Raw genomic sequence first — 15,960 nt, 5'->3', positions numbered from 1 at the left:
GCTGCCCGCCTATTCACAAAGGCAACGCAGGTAGGCTCTTGTTCAAGTCTACGGGCAAAGCCGCCTGCACGCAGTCATGTCTCTGCAACTCTCTCCTGATCCTGACTTGCATCCCCCCAGCTTTTCCTATACGACGAGCGGCATTAGTTCGCACAAGCTGCAAGGCGCCTTCCGAATGCCTGCTGGCAGGCGCTGAGTAGTTTGAATCCTCCCATCCTGGTCCCAAGCTCTGAACTCTCCTGGGACCTGCTAAACATGTCTCCGTCGGCCTACGCATAGCTTCCCATATGTGTCTCGATTTCACATCCCGTTTATACATGCATATACTATCCATTGAAATCCTTCCAGTCGAGAATTGTTCTCGAGGCTTCACCTACATCTCCAGCGTCTCGTCGCGGGGTGTGGTGTCCAGCAACCCATCGTCTAGTAGGCGTAACGAGTTGTCGGTATCTTCTTCAGGGTTGCGGTATGTGTTTCCAATGTCGGATTCATCGAAAAGCTTTCTAATGTGCTTCAGGGCATTCATGGTCGAGATTGAAGATTACCAGAGTATGCGATCTGAGTGAGTAGTTCAGTCGGGGCTGGTGTAGTTGTTCGAGGGTATTGGAACCACTGCAAGAGACAACAGCTGAAGATCTATACCGTGGAAGCAGTGGCAGTGATTTTCCGGATCACGCAATCACATTCTCATGTAACGTTACAGATATATGCTACCTGTGAGTTCCTGACAGCTGCACGGCCACTCACAGCCACAATATGCGTTACTTTCATTGATTCGGGTCAAGGGCTCCATTAGACATGCAGGGTTAGGCAGTGGCTTTGAAGAATACAGAGAAACGGTGCACATCGCCGAAAGGAACCGCAGTAAGTTATTCATTCGGCATTGCGTACCAATGGTGCATGTCACACCGCGTTCGATCCGTAATTCGATCCCGAATTCTTCTTCTAGTATTCGCGATTTTGGAAGTACTGTTCCAGGTGGTAATATTTGGTACCTTCTGTTCCTGTTGCTTTCTCGAGCTCTGCCATGCATGCTTCTTTCTGATAGACTTCCAGATTAGGCCATCCATGTTTGTGATATATGGACTGTAAAAACTCTGCAAACCCTTCAGGAATTCGGTCGTGGTCAGTGTATCGCTTCGTCCAGATTTGAACGACGCGACAACTGCTATGTGGGATGAAGTTCAGCTTGATATAGTGGTTCTTCAACATGGCGAAGAAGTGGCGGACCGGCCAGCAGGGTCCCCACTCCACATCCATCGAGTCATCGTCATCATCATCGTCGTCATCGAAATCAACAGACCCATCGTTATCGTCGTCACTACCGTCGTCGGATGTCGGAGGCGTTTCGTTTTCGCTGTTGTCGTCTGAAGCTTCGACATCATCCTCTTCCTCCTGTACAACAACGACGCTTTTATCTGGTTCCTCCTTTACTTCCCCCTCCAAAGGATACACCAGACGTGATGGCTGAGGATCGCACGCCTTGATAATCTCCTCCGGGCAGTCCATCCAATATACCAGCCCAGTTCTGACGTCCAACAGCATCACATATTCGCTGATGTTGAGAGCGTACGTAAGACCGATGCAGTATTTGGGAATTATGCCGCCGAACTGGTCTTGATGGCTCTCCGTCTCGATTAGTAGATCTTCTCTCTCTGTGTCCTCCTGCTCCTTCAGCTCGTCCACTGCCTTCGTCCAGGCGTGGAACCGGGTGCCTGGCAAACAGTGCGGCCGCGCTGTGTAAGGCTGGTCATCAGGAAATGGCAGATGGCGTAGCAGATTGATGATTTCTGGATCCTTGCCTAGACGATCCGCGACTTCGGGAGTCATGTTGGGCCAACCGCCGGGAGGTGGGTATATGATGGACGCAGGCACATCCATGAACATCTTTCCCAAGAAGTCGTAGAAGTCGTGGATCGCGGCGATGCACTCATCGCGCGAGTAGATTGGCTCCATGGTGATGGATGGGATTTGAATGGCAGTAATCGAGTTAGTTGACAAGAGAAGCCAGACCACTATATGTATGCAGCCGTGCCGCTTTTATGCAGATGCCAAGAGCGCTGAAACTATCACGGGTGCGCCTCATGCCAGAAAAAAGCTAAGTAGGTCTAGAGCCTCCATCAATGTTACCTAGGTAGGTCACCTAATCTACATGTGTTTATGGTAATGTAGCCTGCAGACCTCTTCAACTTTTTCGACTCAACCGATGGTGTTTTTCGGTCAGCGGAGAAGACAGAATCCACATGAACTCGTGCTGTTGGCCTTTTTGGTCCGTCTCACACCATGAAACTATCGTTACCGTGTTTTGGTATAGCTGTAACCGTCGATAAGAGTCAAGGAGGAGGGAGGAAAAAGCAGCGTCTTTGTATTTGCAGCTTGCGCTCAATTCCCATGCTTCACATTTGTTCGTGTTTTGAATCTTTTGGAGATAGGGAGAGAAGAGATCCATGTGCTCGTGTTCTTGTGTTTTGAAGACACTCGTAGCCTTTTGTGATGCGGATGTTGTAGCTTTTAGGAGCAAGAGTCGAGACAGAAACATTCGTGAGCTCCGGGGACTTTTCAGTCTGCGGACATGAGACCATTTTCCAAATTTCTGATAATAGTGTGAGTGGAGGAATGAGAACAATGGAGGACGCACGAGACCGGCGACCTTTTTGAAACCCAAGCGAGACGCGACAGCTCCATGTCTCTAGAGTGATGTAGTCTTGAGACAGCAGAGATATAATTCATGGCAAGAGCGAGCGTAAGCCTTTCATGGAAATAGACAAAACAACAACTGTTTTGGAGTTGGAAGAAGAGGCGCGAAGACGCACATGGCCCAACTTGTGGGAAGTTTTGGAAAACCACATGAGTTCCACCACCGTACATTTTGAAAGTAAAGATCTAGAGAAGGTAGTTGGAAGGAAGAAGCTCCAGACCAACAGCCGTAGGTTTTATACGCTCGCGAAGCCCAGAACCTCGAGCCAGACAGCATCAAATACTGCACGAACGTTTTCTAGCGAACAACTGCAAAGCCATGGGAACGACTCCACGTATCTTTCTGACCAGAAGGACGAACATGCTGGGTTCCGTTGCCCGTTTCGTGGAGAAGGGCGACGCCAACATGAGTATCGCGAGTTTGTTTTTAGAACGCACCCAGAACAAAGCCATGGGTAAAAGTAGGCACAGTTTTGTGACATAGCCAGGGTATATCTTCAATTCGGGAAAGAAGGAACAGGCCATTGCAAACAGCTTTCAAAGTTTTGGTAACACTCAGCAGGCAACTCGACGAGACATGAAGCGAATCTGCGCATTTTTGGAGGTTCACTGCACAAGTGCAGCCATGAACATATCTTCCAGGGATTTTTAGAATTTTCGAGGAATGCACCGACGCAGTCATGGAGTCGAAACTTGTTTTTTTGAATCGAGCACAGGGCGCAACCAGCGAGACACACATGTCTTTTTTTTGTTTTGCTTTTGAAGTAGAAGAACTTTTAGTAGTTGTTGAAAGAAGGGAAACAAGATGCGAGTCAAAGAGCGGGTTATATAGTGCAGAGTTGCTAGCGCGCGGTCCCAACATGCCACGAAAACGGAAGATTTACGGAATGATGATAGTGGTGATGGAGTAATGATGATGGTCATTATCATAGGTATCTCTACGTAACCACTTGCTCAGTCACAGCTCATAGCTCATCTCTCTTCCGCCTTTGTCCACTTCCTTCCTGTTGTGCTGGTGTCTCCTGCGCCTGCGCCTCATCACGCTTCGCACTCTCCACATCCTCCTCCCACATTTTCTTCTTGGGATTCCTCGGCTTATCGCTCTCTTGCAATACAGTCCCGTCGCCTAGTGTGACTGGTCCCTCGTCTTCATCCTTCCTCGGTTGTCTGAACTGAGGGTGGTCGGGCACCTCTTCCTGCTGCTGTTGTTGATTTTGTTCCGCCATCTTGCCTACTTGCTGCGAGTATGAGCCTTGTGGACTAGGATCTTGCCCTTGTCGATTCACTCCGCCTCCGCGACCGACAGGTATGTAGTGTCCTTGGGCGTTGGGTTCGCGTCGGGGTATGCCACCTGTTGCGCTAGGTTGGACGATCAGGGTTCTTGAGGATGAAGATACTGCGACACTCGAGGATGCGGCTGAGGATGCGGCGCCGAAGGGTAGGACGGCGAAAAGGATGCGGAAGGTAAGTTTCACTGGCCAGATGATGAACCAGGTGAGCGGTCCGTATAACCAGCGGCGGAAAACGAGCCAGATGATAGTTGTTATGAGGATGTAGAAGGTGGTCTCAAGATACCACGTGTCGCTCTTTGTGCTCTTCAGGAGTGTCGAGACCAAGTTCTTGCTGTTGGCTAGTAGGGTGTTCAGATCTGAGTACTGCTCCCCAAGATCTTGTAGTGCGGCGTTTGTCTGTTCGAGTGTTTCTTGTGCGAATCGTGAGCGTGATAGCTCGTCTTTCATCAACTGGGCTGTCCGGCGCAGAGCAGATGTGACGTCTGAGGAAGCCTGCGCGACGACTTCGCCTTCCGATAGCCCTTGTTGTTGCTTTCTCTGGCGATATGTGGAAGATGGGGTCGAGGAGCCTGATTGTAGGTTGGAGAAGAGGAGTTCGCGTTCTTTGAGCTTTGCGCGGTCGGCGTTGTGCTTGGCTGTGAGTTGCGCTTTCCGATATTGTGATCGCGATCTGCAGGAACGTAGGGTTAGCATGCCATAACAAAGAATACGGTAGGTGGGGAATGTATCACTCACAACTTCAGGTCCTCGGTCAATCTCGCAAGTAGTACAGCAAGTCTACTCCTCTCGCTGTCCTTGCTGCTATCCCGCCTTCTTCCTGTAATGCCTCCTTGTGATGTAACGTCCTCGACCTCTTGCCTCAGAAGTTCAAGTTCCTCCTCGATGCCCTTCAGAGTCTCGTGTATCTCGGCACTGAGTTCCAACCTCACGTCGCCTTCGTCGGAATTGTCGAGTGGCTGCGAACCTGGCTGGAAGTCTAGCTTGGCTAGTCGTTGGATAAGTTGGCCGACACCTTTATTGGCTTCGGAGAGGGCGCTTAGGCGGGTGGTGAGAGTGTGCGTGGTGGAGGGGAGAGGTGCCATGGTGGCTCGGAATGCGGAGAGAGTTTGGTCGATGTATGCAGATGGCCTATGACGGAGATGGCTACGGTGGGCCGTTTGGCGGGGTGGAAGAGCGCAACGTGTTCGGACGGCTAGCCGTAGCGTGGCCCGCAGAGAATCTTGAGCACAGACATATCGCGAAGAGGTTGCGACGAGCGTGGGACGTCCATTACAGCGCATTTTCGAATCACGGCTTATTGGTAAGTAGTCGCATCTGTTCATCATACGTATCCTCTAACAATCCATAGTCTGCATCGCCGACTCCTCCGTGCTCCACCGCCGCAATGATCACCAGATTCCTGACCGACGTCCGCGTTACCTTCAATCCCTTCTCCCCGCGCTCGAAGCCCGCCCGCCTCTTTCTCTCCTTAATACCACCGAATGCACGCGCAGATGGCATGAAGATTGAGTCCAAGATGTTGCCACGAGACAGCAAAGAGCCTGCCAGTCTGGGCGTCAAGTTCAGTACGTACACTCTCGGTGCACCTTGAGCAAACGCTAACATCCGCGTAGAGGATGGCAAGGAGATGAACCTCGACCTCAGCAACATGCGCATAACACAAGTCGTCGAAGAAGTGGATAGACATTCACGGTCACTGGCTCGTAAAGACGAGTTGGCAGGCAATTAAGGGCTCGGCATCAAGACATGAATGTACATATGTATCAAGACACAGCATCGGTCGGCGTCACGGCAATATTCTGGGTTGGGCTGAGACGAGGCATTGATGATATTCCTCATAGGTCCATATACCGTCGTTGGTCGGCGTTAATCATGCACGTTTATCTATCATCTACAGTCATTCCCATGCTCCAATGATATCCAGACTTTTGTGCTTATCACGGCTCCCGTTATATCTAGTTGGACGGGGCACCGGAGATGTAGAACCACTTGTCGATGCTACCATCGATGGGGGCAGGTGCCTTGTTCTCGCCCTGGGGAACGTTGAGCGAGCTGGCATCGGTGCGGTCGGGAGAGTGCGAGACGGTGGTGTTGGTGCTAGAGCTTCGTCAGTACAAATCATTCGGGGTAGGTTGGCCACTACTCACAGGTTGATCTCGTCCTTAGGGGTCTTGCCAGTGACAAGCTTCTCCCAGGCCTCGGCACACTCGCGGACAATGTCCATGGCGTACTTCTTGTTCTTGCACTCGCCGGAGAAGGCGAACTGGTTCTCGGGCTTGCCGTCTGGGATCTTGTAGATACGGAACCACTCGTTTGTGGCGCGGAGAAGGCCGGGCAGGTGGCGCTCGACGTCCTCTACGTCGTTGAGCTTGGGGGCTAACGGGTCGTTGACGTTGATGACCATGATCTTCCAGTCGGTCTCGCCCTCGTCGAGCAGAGCCATGACACCGAGGACCTTGACCTGGATGACCTCACCGGGCTTGGCAACAAGCTCGCCAATCTCGCAGACGTCCAATGGGTCGTTGTCACCCTTGGCCTTGGTCTCCTGGTGGACAACGTTGGGGTCCTCCCAAGTCTGCACAGCATCAGCATTGGTGTATTGTCCGATGTCGGGGTCGCGTCAGCGTACCTGAGGGAAGGCACCGTAGTTCCACAGGTAGCCCTTGTGGGGGAAGCAGTTGCGCACGAAGCGGAGCTTGCCCTTCTTGGTGTCCTGCTTGATGGGGTTGAGCTGCTCCTCCTTGGAGATCTGTAGCGACAGTCAGCGTCTTTCGTTTCGCGCAGCCGTACACAGGCCACGGCGCAGCCAATTGGGGCCGACGCACCTCCATCTTCGCGTTGGTCCAGCGGGGCACCTCAACAACCATGTTGAGGATGGTCTGCTGCTCGTTGGCGTAGAGCGGGATGTCGTGCCATGGCGAGACGAGCTGGCCGTCCTTCTCGATGTAGACGCGGTGCTCGAGGGTGTTGGCAGCGCCAACCTTGCGGGTGGTGTAAGACATGGTGGATGGGGTCTTCGTGGCAGCTGTGTGGATGGCTGTGGAAGAAGAAGCTGTGGAGTTGAGATGGCCTGCAAGTAGACGAGCCCTAGAGTTGATTTTGTCGTTGAGGGGTCTACTAGTGGGGCTCGCAGGCGGGGAGCTGTGTTGGGAAGGCGCCACTGTGACAAACGTCACCGCCGACTGTCTGCATGGGACAGCCGTCGCGGTAGGGAAGGGGGGCTTCGACCGGGTGATCAATCTCTGGGCGGGACAGAGCCGCAACAACGATTGATGGATGAGCATGCAGATGGCACCCGTTTAGTAAACTACCAGATGGAAGCGCAGCCGATTCTCCTCTCATGCGAAGCCCAGACCGAGGATCAGAAAACGTCCGCAAGGTACGGGCGCGGAGACCGGAAGCTCCAACTTTTTATGCACGGACACCGAGGCAGCTTGTCGCTATCGATTTCTGAGCTTCTTCAAATTGCCGAGAATCAGATTGCAGTCATATGACTTTCCGCATCATTTGAGCTTCTTGGGATAATTGCAGGCTTCACGTCTCGCCATTCAGACCTCTTCTAATCACGAAAAAAGAAAGTTGCCGCTAACGCGCTATGTGGCTACCAGCCAGCCACCCACCTCAACATCAGTACAGTTTATTCGGCCGCCAAAATCCAGGAGCCACCGTATCGTTTTCTGGTCTTGTATCCTGGACCAGCTCAATCTCAGTTCCGGGGTGTGCTTCGATACCGCCGTATATGTCAGGATCACTATCAAGGCTACACGACAGGGGCTCTTCTAGAAGCCCGCCCCAGTTCTCGTCATCATGCTCCATCCCGTCGTCGTATTCCATTTGATTTCCTTGGTCTAGGTAGTTTTCTTCGAAATGGTATTGACTTTGGAGAGGTTCTTCTTCGCGATCCCATTGCATATGGGATCGCTGACGCTGTGCTTGTTGTTCGTAGATGCTCGGGCCAGCAAAATTTGGGATCACCGGTCTATCATGAGACTGATCCGCGAAGCGTACAGTGGGACCCTGCTGAGCTGCATGATAAGTGTCTCTCGTACTCTGCCGCAGGTTCGACTGTGGATACGATGGGTGCGTCTCCTCGGTGCGTCTCCTCCGCGACCCTGTGGCCAGACGTCGTTCGTGGAAGGTATCGTTGCAATGCCGCAAAGCCACCCCCAAGTCAGAAGATGTCGGTAATCTTCCTTCTCCAGCAGGACTGTATTCGCTATGCGGGTTCTCCTGTCCATACCCGGACGGAGCAGTCATCCCCGAGACTGAAGCCGAGTCTGATCGATTATTCTTCGAGGAGCTGGGTAGCTGAGTGCGATGCGTGCCCATAGCATGTTTGGGCGCAGACGGTGGCATTGACGATGAAGAATGAACATTGTCAGCCGCGCGTGCGTTCGCAGATCGATCGACGAGGTTCGGTCGTCGCGGAGATGAAGTGTGCTGCGGGAAGGACTGCGATCTCGACGCTCTGCCATGTGACGGAGCCAAGGACGAAACCCTGAAGCGCTCGACAGGCGTGCTATCTGTTCTTTGCTTCGTCACTGGAGGAGGCCGGGCTGGTAGTTTGAAGCTATTACTCTCATTTGCATTTCTGGTTTCGAACTCACCATGAAGGTCTAGGTCGCGCGAACTGGTACGTATGTGAGATATGTGAGGGCGTGCTGGCGCCGTGCTAGGCGCTCGAATTGACTCTGACCAGGAAACGTAGCTATTACTTTCATGGCGAGGGCCTCTGCCTCCAAAACCTAGATACGAGGCTTGGCCTGTAGCCTCAACAGTTGGGATAGCAGTGTCATCTACCGAGGATTGATCACGACGACGCCGCTTAGCTTTTGGTACAGGAAGCTGCGGTAGAGTGTTTGTGTCCTTGTCAACTAATGCCGGTCGTGCTGAGGTAAAGAAAGCGGAGATCTCTCCTTCCTTCATCTGTTCATTGTCCTTCTTGCGTTTCTTTTTGGACGCGTCGGTTCGAGGGACAGGCTCTGGTTCGTCTTTGTGCTGCTGCAAGAACTTCATTTCCGAGAAGACCAGATCGGGCACTGCGACACGTCAGCTGGGTAATGCGGGGAAGACGTACAGGAAGATATCATTCAGGCTGTAGGAAGGGTGATGAATTACTCACATCCGCGACCCTTGATTGCAGTAGATGTCCGTCCCTTGTTGAAGAGACCTAGCTGCTCGCGTGGCTTCAACTAGTCCAATCGTCAACACCATACTGTATGTTCCAGGCGACTGCATAGACATCTTACGGTCAGCCGATCTCCAGATATGTTCGTGGCCTGGAAGGTCGGCATAACACCAGGTGCCTTCTCGCCCTTCTTGCGTCGAGGCTTGCGTCGCGACTTCTTTGATTTGTCCTTACGATCGCGATGGGCATGGGGACCTGGCGCATACTGTGGCTCATACCGCTCTGGACGCGTCTTTCTACGAGGTTTGCGCGCATATCGGCTGCTGCTAGAGCTGTCGCTGCATGTCGCCTGGAGCGCCTCGTCAGCACTATCCTCCGCTGGCTTATGCGGAGAGGATGCAAGTGGACGGGGATCGAGGAGGGAGCTGTCTGATCTGCGGCGGCGCTTCCGTTTAGCAGGCTCTGCGGTCTGATGAAGGTTATTGGGCTCGCGCGGTGCTTCCGGTTGCACTGTCTCGTCTAGCCACTTTCGTATGTCCATGCTGTCCTGCATCCTAGACGAGCCGTGCCGTTAATGGAGTCTGGCTCGCCTCGCAAGTCTGGTGGGTCTGAGATGCTCGAGGGGGCCTGACAGCAGATCGTCGTGATAGTCGCTCAGTTGCTTGTGTGACGGTAATCTGGGAGGCGTTCAAGGTGACAAGGTCTCATCTGGATGTTGCAGCTACCTGATAGGCTAAGTCAGATAGCTAGACAGAGTGATGGCAGGTGCAATGGGTGCTGCCATTGTGAGGCTGCCGGCATCGCCGAAGCCACTGCATTGCTGGAGGAAGGCACGATGCATTGATGACGCCAGTGCATCGTCAACCCTTCAACCTTCACGGTGTGGAAATGAGACCATGTCTGTCGTGTCTGTTCCTCTCCTTACTTCTATTCGGGCTGCAAGATGCTCATATCATTGGATGGATGGTATTGCCATAGAATCGGTCCCCGAGAGCGAGACGTCTTGGCACCGTGCATCGTGCTGCCGCATGCGCTGTGCCGCTATCACAGGGAAGTGGCTGCGATAGCTTCTCGTCGCCGACTTGCTTGGAGATACGCAGAATGAACACAGATGGATCGGTTCAGTCCGCGCTGCCTCGGTATATCTCGGTAAATGCTGCCGAATTGCCCGCTTTCTGTATCCGATGGTGACGACTGTGTAGTATGTGATTAATGGGGCATTCTGACCTGTCTCAGCGCGATGGACTTCGGTCGTATAGGTGCGAGCAGTCGTCTCATTAAGCACGCTCAGCTTGCTACATCTTGACGTCGCGCGCACGAGCCAGTTCGGGATGCAGAGCCCTGGAGGGCCTGGAAGTTAGTTAGACCCGATCCCCACACCGTCAGACTAAGGATGGCGACTTTGATAAGCTTCTTTGAACCACCATCTTCTGTCCAATACCTGTCCGCCATTGACCTTTTCGTCACAGCCCGATAGTCTTGCTGTAGCCACAGGCGCAGATCGCTGCTGTCTCGAGCACGCAATCTGTCTATCCGCAGGCTTGTCCATGCACGTATTTCGCAGTGGCCCAATGACGCCGCCGCACTCCTGCCGGCACTCTGAGCAGGACGATGGATCGATGCACCTATCAAAAAAATCGTTTTCTCTGGCTCGTCAAGGGCCCTGCAATTGGGCCTCCCCGGTCTCAGGCTAACGTGGGCTGCATATACCCAGCATGAACAGACAGACACGGGACAGGCTAGGGAGCCAGCCAGCCGACATGTATGGCAGAACCAGCATCTGCACCCTGTCCATCGTCAGGTGCGGGCTCCTAGACAAGGCATTGGGACCGGCTAGCTGCGAGGGGCCAGTTCCGTTTGCCTGCCTGCAGCCCAGGTCCGAACTACCAGACCCCTTGGCTTGACTGGCTCGACTGGCTGGAGAGACACATTGCACCCCGTCGCTCGTGGCCATCCACGTCGCTTTATAAACCGGGCCCTCAGCCCTCCAGTCCGTGCGCGCAACCTATTACTTGCTTGCAGCCTAGCGCTCTTTCACCTGGTGGAGGGGTACTCATATCGTCGCTTGCCCCGCCAACCTAGACGCTTCACTATCTCTGCTCCTCACCCTGTGCCATCACTTTCTTGCGACAGCCTGCAGCCGACTCTCCCTCCTCTAACTCTTCAGAGCAATCGCTTGCGCCATCATCACCAATACAGCCTGGTGCTACAAGATCAAATGTTCGTTCCGTCACGTTGCTACATACTGCCTGCCCGGGAAGCCGCGATGGATTCCTCGCCTTCCTGCACTTTTCCTTCACTCTACAACTCCTGTCACTACCTGTCTTGAGCTTCTTTGTATCGCGCGCCTTGTTTCGAGTTGCGAGAGCTAGTATTGAGACCGTTCAGTGTTCGACCCAGACATCACTCTCACCATGTCTAAGCTCTTCATTGGGTAAGTACGCAGCCTTCCCATACCGCAACCGCGACTGACCCTTCACAGAGGCCTCGCATGGCACACCGACGACCAAGCTCTTCGTCAAAAGTTCGAGGAGTTCGGTCAAGTCGAAGAAGCCGTAAGTGACACGCTACTCGACGAATGTCGTCGCCAAGGTCGAGTCCATGCTCACATCGTCACAGGTCGTGGTTAAGGACCGCGATACTGGCCGCAGCCGAGGCTTTGGCTTTGTTCGCTATGCCCAGGACACCGAGGCCGATGCCGCTATGCAGGCCATGAACAACGAGGAGTACGTCTCTTCTGCCTTTACGTACCATCCAACAGTGGGCACTGCTGATTCTCCCAGATTCGACGGACGTAGGATTCGCGTTGACAAGGCCTCCGACCGCGCTGGCGGTGGTGCTCCTCGCGGCGGCGGCTACGGAGGCGGTGGCGGCGGATACCGTGGAGGTTACGGCGGTGGTCAAGGAGGAGGTAAGCTTCACTCAGCCTACCCATTGCGGTTCTATACTAACTATATCCCCAGGCTACGGTGGTGGCGACCGTGGTAAGCACATGTCACCGTTCTATTCACAGTGAGAAACTAACTTGGTAAAAAGGCTACGGCGGCGGCGGTCAGGGCGGCGGCTCTTGGGGACCTTCTCAAGGCGGCGGCGGCGGCGGCGGATACCAGTCTCGCGGCGGCTACGGTGGCGGTCAGGGCGGCGGCCAGGGCGGTTACGGTGGTGGTCAAGAGGGTGGCCAAGGTGGTGGCCAGCAGTGGTAAACACCTCGGCGGACCCACGTCCTACAGTCCTGTGCTCTCAGAATGACCAAAGGTACGAGCTTTCTAGTTGAGGGCAAGAACGCTCTTGGGATTGGAGCTGGTTTTACACGATGGAGATCTTTTGGACGTTAGCCGACACTGCTCCTCCTCGAATGAGCATCATCATTCACATGGACGTTTCATATCATGTTTAATGGCAGTAGAGGTGGTTGGTACTGAGAGATGAGATACCCATTGAATCAGGAGGTGCTGCTACTCTGTACTTGTCGCGCTATGAGGGTTTCCGTTCTTTGTGCACTTTCCTTACGGGCTCTTCGTAGTCATGGTGGCTTGCTACCTACCCAAAAGCTGTGTCATTCCAATGTAACCTTGAACTCTACCAACAGACATGTCAGCAAAAAGCAGATTACACCGCATTCCAAAAGCAAGCATGCTCACTCACATTCGCCTCGCAAACAGGTACAACAGCCAGACCGATGCCTTCTTCCTGAGGATCAATGAGATCACATTACCGCTGTTGCGATGAGGCTCTGCGGTCTCTAACGGGTCCCTCCACAAGACGCAGGTTCGTGGCGATGCCAATTCTCCTCACCACCCAACACATGGATAATCTCGACGGCAACTAACCCATTACTTAATCGCACGCACTAGTCTCGCTTTCTGCACATGGAAAATTCAGCAGCCAAGGCAGCGCATTGTGACCACATCTGCATATTGCATACATAGCCGCCGACCAGTCCTGCTGCAGCTGCAGCACCAACGCAGAGTAGAAAGGCAGGTTTCTGCAAGCGATAGCTGGGCTATCTGCGGGGAGTCAGGCGCACTCCGTGCTGCGTTTTGTATAGTCCTCGCGCACACACTTCCGCATCCTCGAGTGCTTTGCTGCTGCCTGAGGTGATCTTCACTTTTGGCGTCAGGCGCCAGGATGCGACGTCGAATGTCTTGGGCTGAGGATGCACGCTGACAGACGACCCCTCCACACCCGTCTTCTACTGTTCAACGACTCGCGGATATCCAATACTTCATCGCATTTATTTTGCTTGTTCTTCAGCCGGCTGGAACGACTTCGAGTACATCATGAAGAGTTGGAACGGGCTGGAGGATGCGACGGCGCCGGTCAAGCCTGGACGGACCCCGACGCGGTGGCGTGCACTGCTTTCTGCGACCTTCGTCACACTCGTGTGCCTCGCGGCAGTGGATACCATCTTCCCTGAATTGAAGAACTGGGATCTGTCCTCATTTCTAGACATTGAGCCTGCGTTGCATGATGCTGCCTTTGAGTGGTCCGAGGTATGTTGAGAGAGTGTTCCCTGAGCGTCGCACCGCACACGTGGTTCTGCAGCCACCCTGGCCCGCATCTTATCAGATCGAATGATAGCCTCGATCCAAGTCGCACAGCAGGTGGTTACTCTACTTCCGGGAGATGTCTTGGGCGCATGCCGGAGCACCACAGACGACCTTCGTCATCAAAAGGCTCAATGAAAAATCTGATCGTGATTGGTGGCCTGACCAGATCCCATTCCGGTTCACCAGCATGTCGCTCGGACCCAAGTCCCAGCATTGTATCAACATAAGCGAACCGCAGCTCTCTACAATCTAGTCTAACAAGCCTGCTTCAGCATCATAATATCGACTGGTGGATGCAAGACTGACCAAGCTCCAGATCACACCGAGTGAGCATCTAGAATTCCACAAATGCTTTGGCCAATTTGAATGCGCAAAACTGAGCCTGCCACTGGACTACTTCAACGGGACTTACCCTGATCATACTGTGAGCATCGCTATCGTCAAGCTACCCGCCAAAGTATCCGTAGATGATCCCCGGTATGGTGGCCCGGTCTTGTTCAACCCTGGCGGACCCGGAGGATCAGGTACATCAGTTGCGCTCTTCTTAGCAGGAGGGCTACAACAGATCATAGACTCTAACGTTGAGACTTTCACCCCATCGCCTGACGCAAGATACTTCGACATCATCGGCTTCGACCCTCGTGGAATTGGTTGGACAGAGCCAGTCGCTCGATGCATGCCAAATCAGCCTTCTGCGTTCTCTTGGAGTTTGAGGGAAGAGACCGAGGGCCTTGTTGGAAGCTCGGATGCAGCCCTTGGTAGACTTTGGTCCATGCAACACGCCTTTGGCGCATCCTGTAAGCTTGCCGAAGAAACACAAGAGGGACCGGATATTAAGCAGTACATGTCTACTGCGTTCGTTGCCAGAGACATGTTGGAGATCACTGAAAGGCATGCCGAATATGTGGCGAAGGAAGTCATTCAAAAGGCTGCACAAAAGGCTGGCAAGCATCTTGGATGCCACCACCCCACATATGTTCCCGGAGAAAGCAAGCTGCAGTACTTGGGCTTTTCTTACGGGACTTTCCTCGGATCTACATTCGCGTCCATGTTCCCGGACCGTGTTGGACGTATCATCCTCGATGGAGTCGTGAGTTCGTACGACTACACGCACTCGATGGGTAACGGAAGTCTTGTAGACGTCGAAAAGGCCATGACTTCTTTCTATACATTCTGTTACAATGTGGGTCCCAATAGATGTCCTCTAGCCACCGCCAACTCCAGTGTTCTCGACATAGACGAGCGCACGCAAAACATTATCGCATCGCTATACCACAATCCGCTTCCCATCGTCTCGGCAGAAGGCCCAGAACTTCTCACTTGGTCCACCATCAAATTAATTCTCTTCAGCGCTACCTACCAGCCGCGCCTCACATTTGAGTTCGTAGCCGCCAGCCTATTCGCCATTGAACAAGGAGCTGGTAGGGAAATCAACGAGATCGCCGGAACCTTGCGCTACAACCACGTATTCTCCTGTCCTGTCGATGGCAGCGAACCACTCGAACAGCCAAGTTCCCCTGTTTCCACGACAGCCATCCTATGCAGCGACGGAATTGATCAAACCCATCTGACTAAAGAAGAATTCGCCGCATACTGGGATATCATGGACGAAGTTTCGCCGAACTTTGGTTCCTACTGGTCCATGCTACTGATGCAATGCGCATCTTGGAAGATCAAAGCTAGCTACAAGTTCGACGGTCCTTGGGGTGCTAACACATCACATCCTATCCTCTTCATCAGCAATACGGCGGACCCGGTTACACCTCTTCGCAGCGGACGCTATATGCATAGTCTATTCCCCGGCAGCAGCCTTATGATTGGCGATCACGCGGGACATTGCTCCATGTCGGCACCGGACCCGTGTATCTTGAGTCGCGTCAATACTTACTTTCAGACGGGTGAGCTGCCGTCACCAGGGACGGTGTGTGTACCGCCACCCAGTGAGTACAGTCTCAACTCGACGGACCCGGATAGTCCTTTCTACGACCCTACTTTGGGGAGTGCGAATGTGGCTGCTATGCAGGAGGATGATGAGACTTGGGTGCGGCTACACGATGCTGGTGAGTTGTTACAGAGGCAGGCTGTTGCGAGTGGTATGTTTGATATGAACCTTCCGGGTGGTTCAAGGGCAAAGCGCGTTATGCAAAACATGTTGAAGCGTCACTATTAGGCTGGGAGTAGGTATGGTTGTATGTAGATGCTTTTCATTTCTATCTCGAAGTCCCAAGTGACTCGTGTGGATATGGCTCATCCTTGGTCTAGCACACGGCAACCAAACTTCGGCGTCACACAC

At 53.3% G+C, this 15,960-nt stretch overlaps 7 protein-coding genes across 7 annotated transcripts; 3 read left to right on the top strand and 4 right to left on the bottom strand.

Moving 5' to 3' along the window:
• Positions 1 to 945: 945 nt before the first annotated feature.
• Positions 946 to 1,956, bottom strand: J4E83_008159 (uncharacterized protein; the record flags this gene model as incomplete). Its single annotated transcript, XM_049335056.1, has 1 exon — positions 946 to 1,956. The coding sequence occupies one exon, from the start codon at positions 1,954 to 1,956 to the stop codon at positions 946 to 948; it is 1,011 nt and encodes a 336-aa protein (XP_049185900.1).
• Positions 1,957 to 3,662: 1,706 nt separating this feature from the next.
• J4E83_008158 (uncharacterized protein) lies at positions 3,663 to 5,071 on the bottom strand (the record flags this gene model as incomplete). Its single annotated transcript, XM_049335055.1, has 2 exons — positions 3,663 to 4,659; positions 4,725 to 5,071. 2 exons carry the CDS (start codon positions 5,069 to 5,071, stop codon positions 3,663 to 3,665), a joined length of 1,344 nt encoding a protein of 447 aa, XP_049185899.1.
• Positions 5,072 to 5,373: 302 nt separating this feature from the next.
• J4E83_008157 (uncharacterized protein) lies at positions 5,374 to 5,718 on the top strand (the record flags this gene model as incomplete). Its single annotated transcript, XM_049335054.1, has 2 exons — positions 5,374 to 5,554; positions 5,603 to 5,718. The coding sequence occupies 2 exons, from the start codon at positions 5,374 to 5,376 to the stop codon at positions 5,716 to 5,718; spliced, it is 297 nt and encodes a 98-aa protein (XP_049185898.1).
• Positions 5,719 to 5,944: 226 nt separating this feature from the next.
• IPP1 (Inorganic pyrophosphatase) lies at positions 5,945 to 6,991 on the bottom strand (the record flags this gene model as incomplete). The annotated part of the gene is made up of 4 exons (XM_049335053.1): positions 5,945 to 6,086; positions 6,137 to 6,564; positions 6,619 to 6,738; positions 6,815 to 6,991. The coding sequence occupies 4 exons, from the start codon at positions 6,989 to 6,991 to the stop codon at positions 5,945 to 5,947; spliced, it is 867 nt and encodes a 288-aa protein (XP_049185897.1).
• A 625-nt stretch (positions 6,992 to 7,616) lies between these two features.
• On the bottom strand, positions 7,617 to 9,658 carry J4E83_008155 (uncharacterized protein; the record flags this gene model as incomplete). Its single annotated transcript, XM_049335052.1, has 5 exons — positions 7,617 to 8,014; positions 8,597 to 8,619; positions 8,686 to 9,028; positions 9,112 to 9,181; positions 9,239 to 9,658. 5 exons carry the CDS (start codon positions 9,656 to 9,658, stop codon positions 7,617 to 7,619), a joined length of 1,254 nt encoding a protein of 417 aa, XP_049185896.1.
• Positions 9,659 to 11,531: 1,873 nt separating this feature from the next.
• J4E83_008154 (uncharacterized protein) lies at positions 11,532 to 12,320 on the top strand (the record flags this gene model as incomplete). The annotated part of the gene is made up of 6 exons (XM_049335051.1): positions 11,532 to 11,551; positions 11,600 to 11,672; positions 11,737 to 11,843; positions 11,901 to 12,028; positions 12,081 to 12,101; positions 12,154 to 12,320. The coding sequence occupies 6 exons, from the start codon at positions 11,532 to 11,534 to the stop codon at positions 12,318 to 12,320; spliced, it is 516 nt and encodes a 171-aa protein (XP_049185895.1).
• A 1,077-nt stretch (positions 12,321 to 13,397) lies between these two features.
• J4E83_008153 (uncharacterized protein) lies at positions 13,398 to 15,837 on the top strand (the record flags this gene model as incomplete). Its single annotated transcript, XM_049335050.1, has 2 exons — positions 13,398 to 13,610; positions 13,984 to 15,837. 2 exons carry the CDS (start codon positions 13,398 to 13,400, stop codon positions 15,835 to 15,837), a joined length of 2,067 nt encoding a protein of 688 aa, XP_049185894.1.
• Between the last annotated feature and the right edge of the window lie 123 nt (positions 15,838 to 15,960).

The sequence above is a fragment of the Alternaria metachromatica genome (genome assembly GCF_023757995.1).
Source record: "Alternaria metachromatica strain BMP 0045 chromosome Unknown scaffold_22, whole genome shotgun sequence".
NCBI classification, from domain to species: Eukaryota; Fungi; Ascomycota; class Dothideomycetes; order Pleosporales; family Pleosporaceae; genus Alternaria; species Alternaria metachromatica.
The sequence above is the reverse complement of the archived record's forward strand: the minus strand, read 5'-3'. Positions and strand labels throughout refer to the sequence as shown.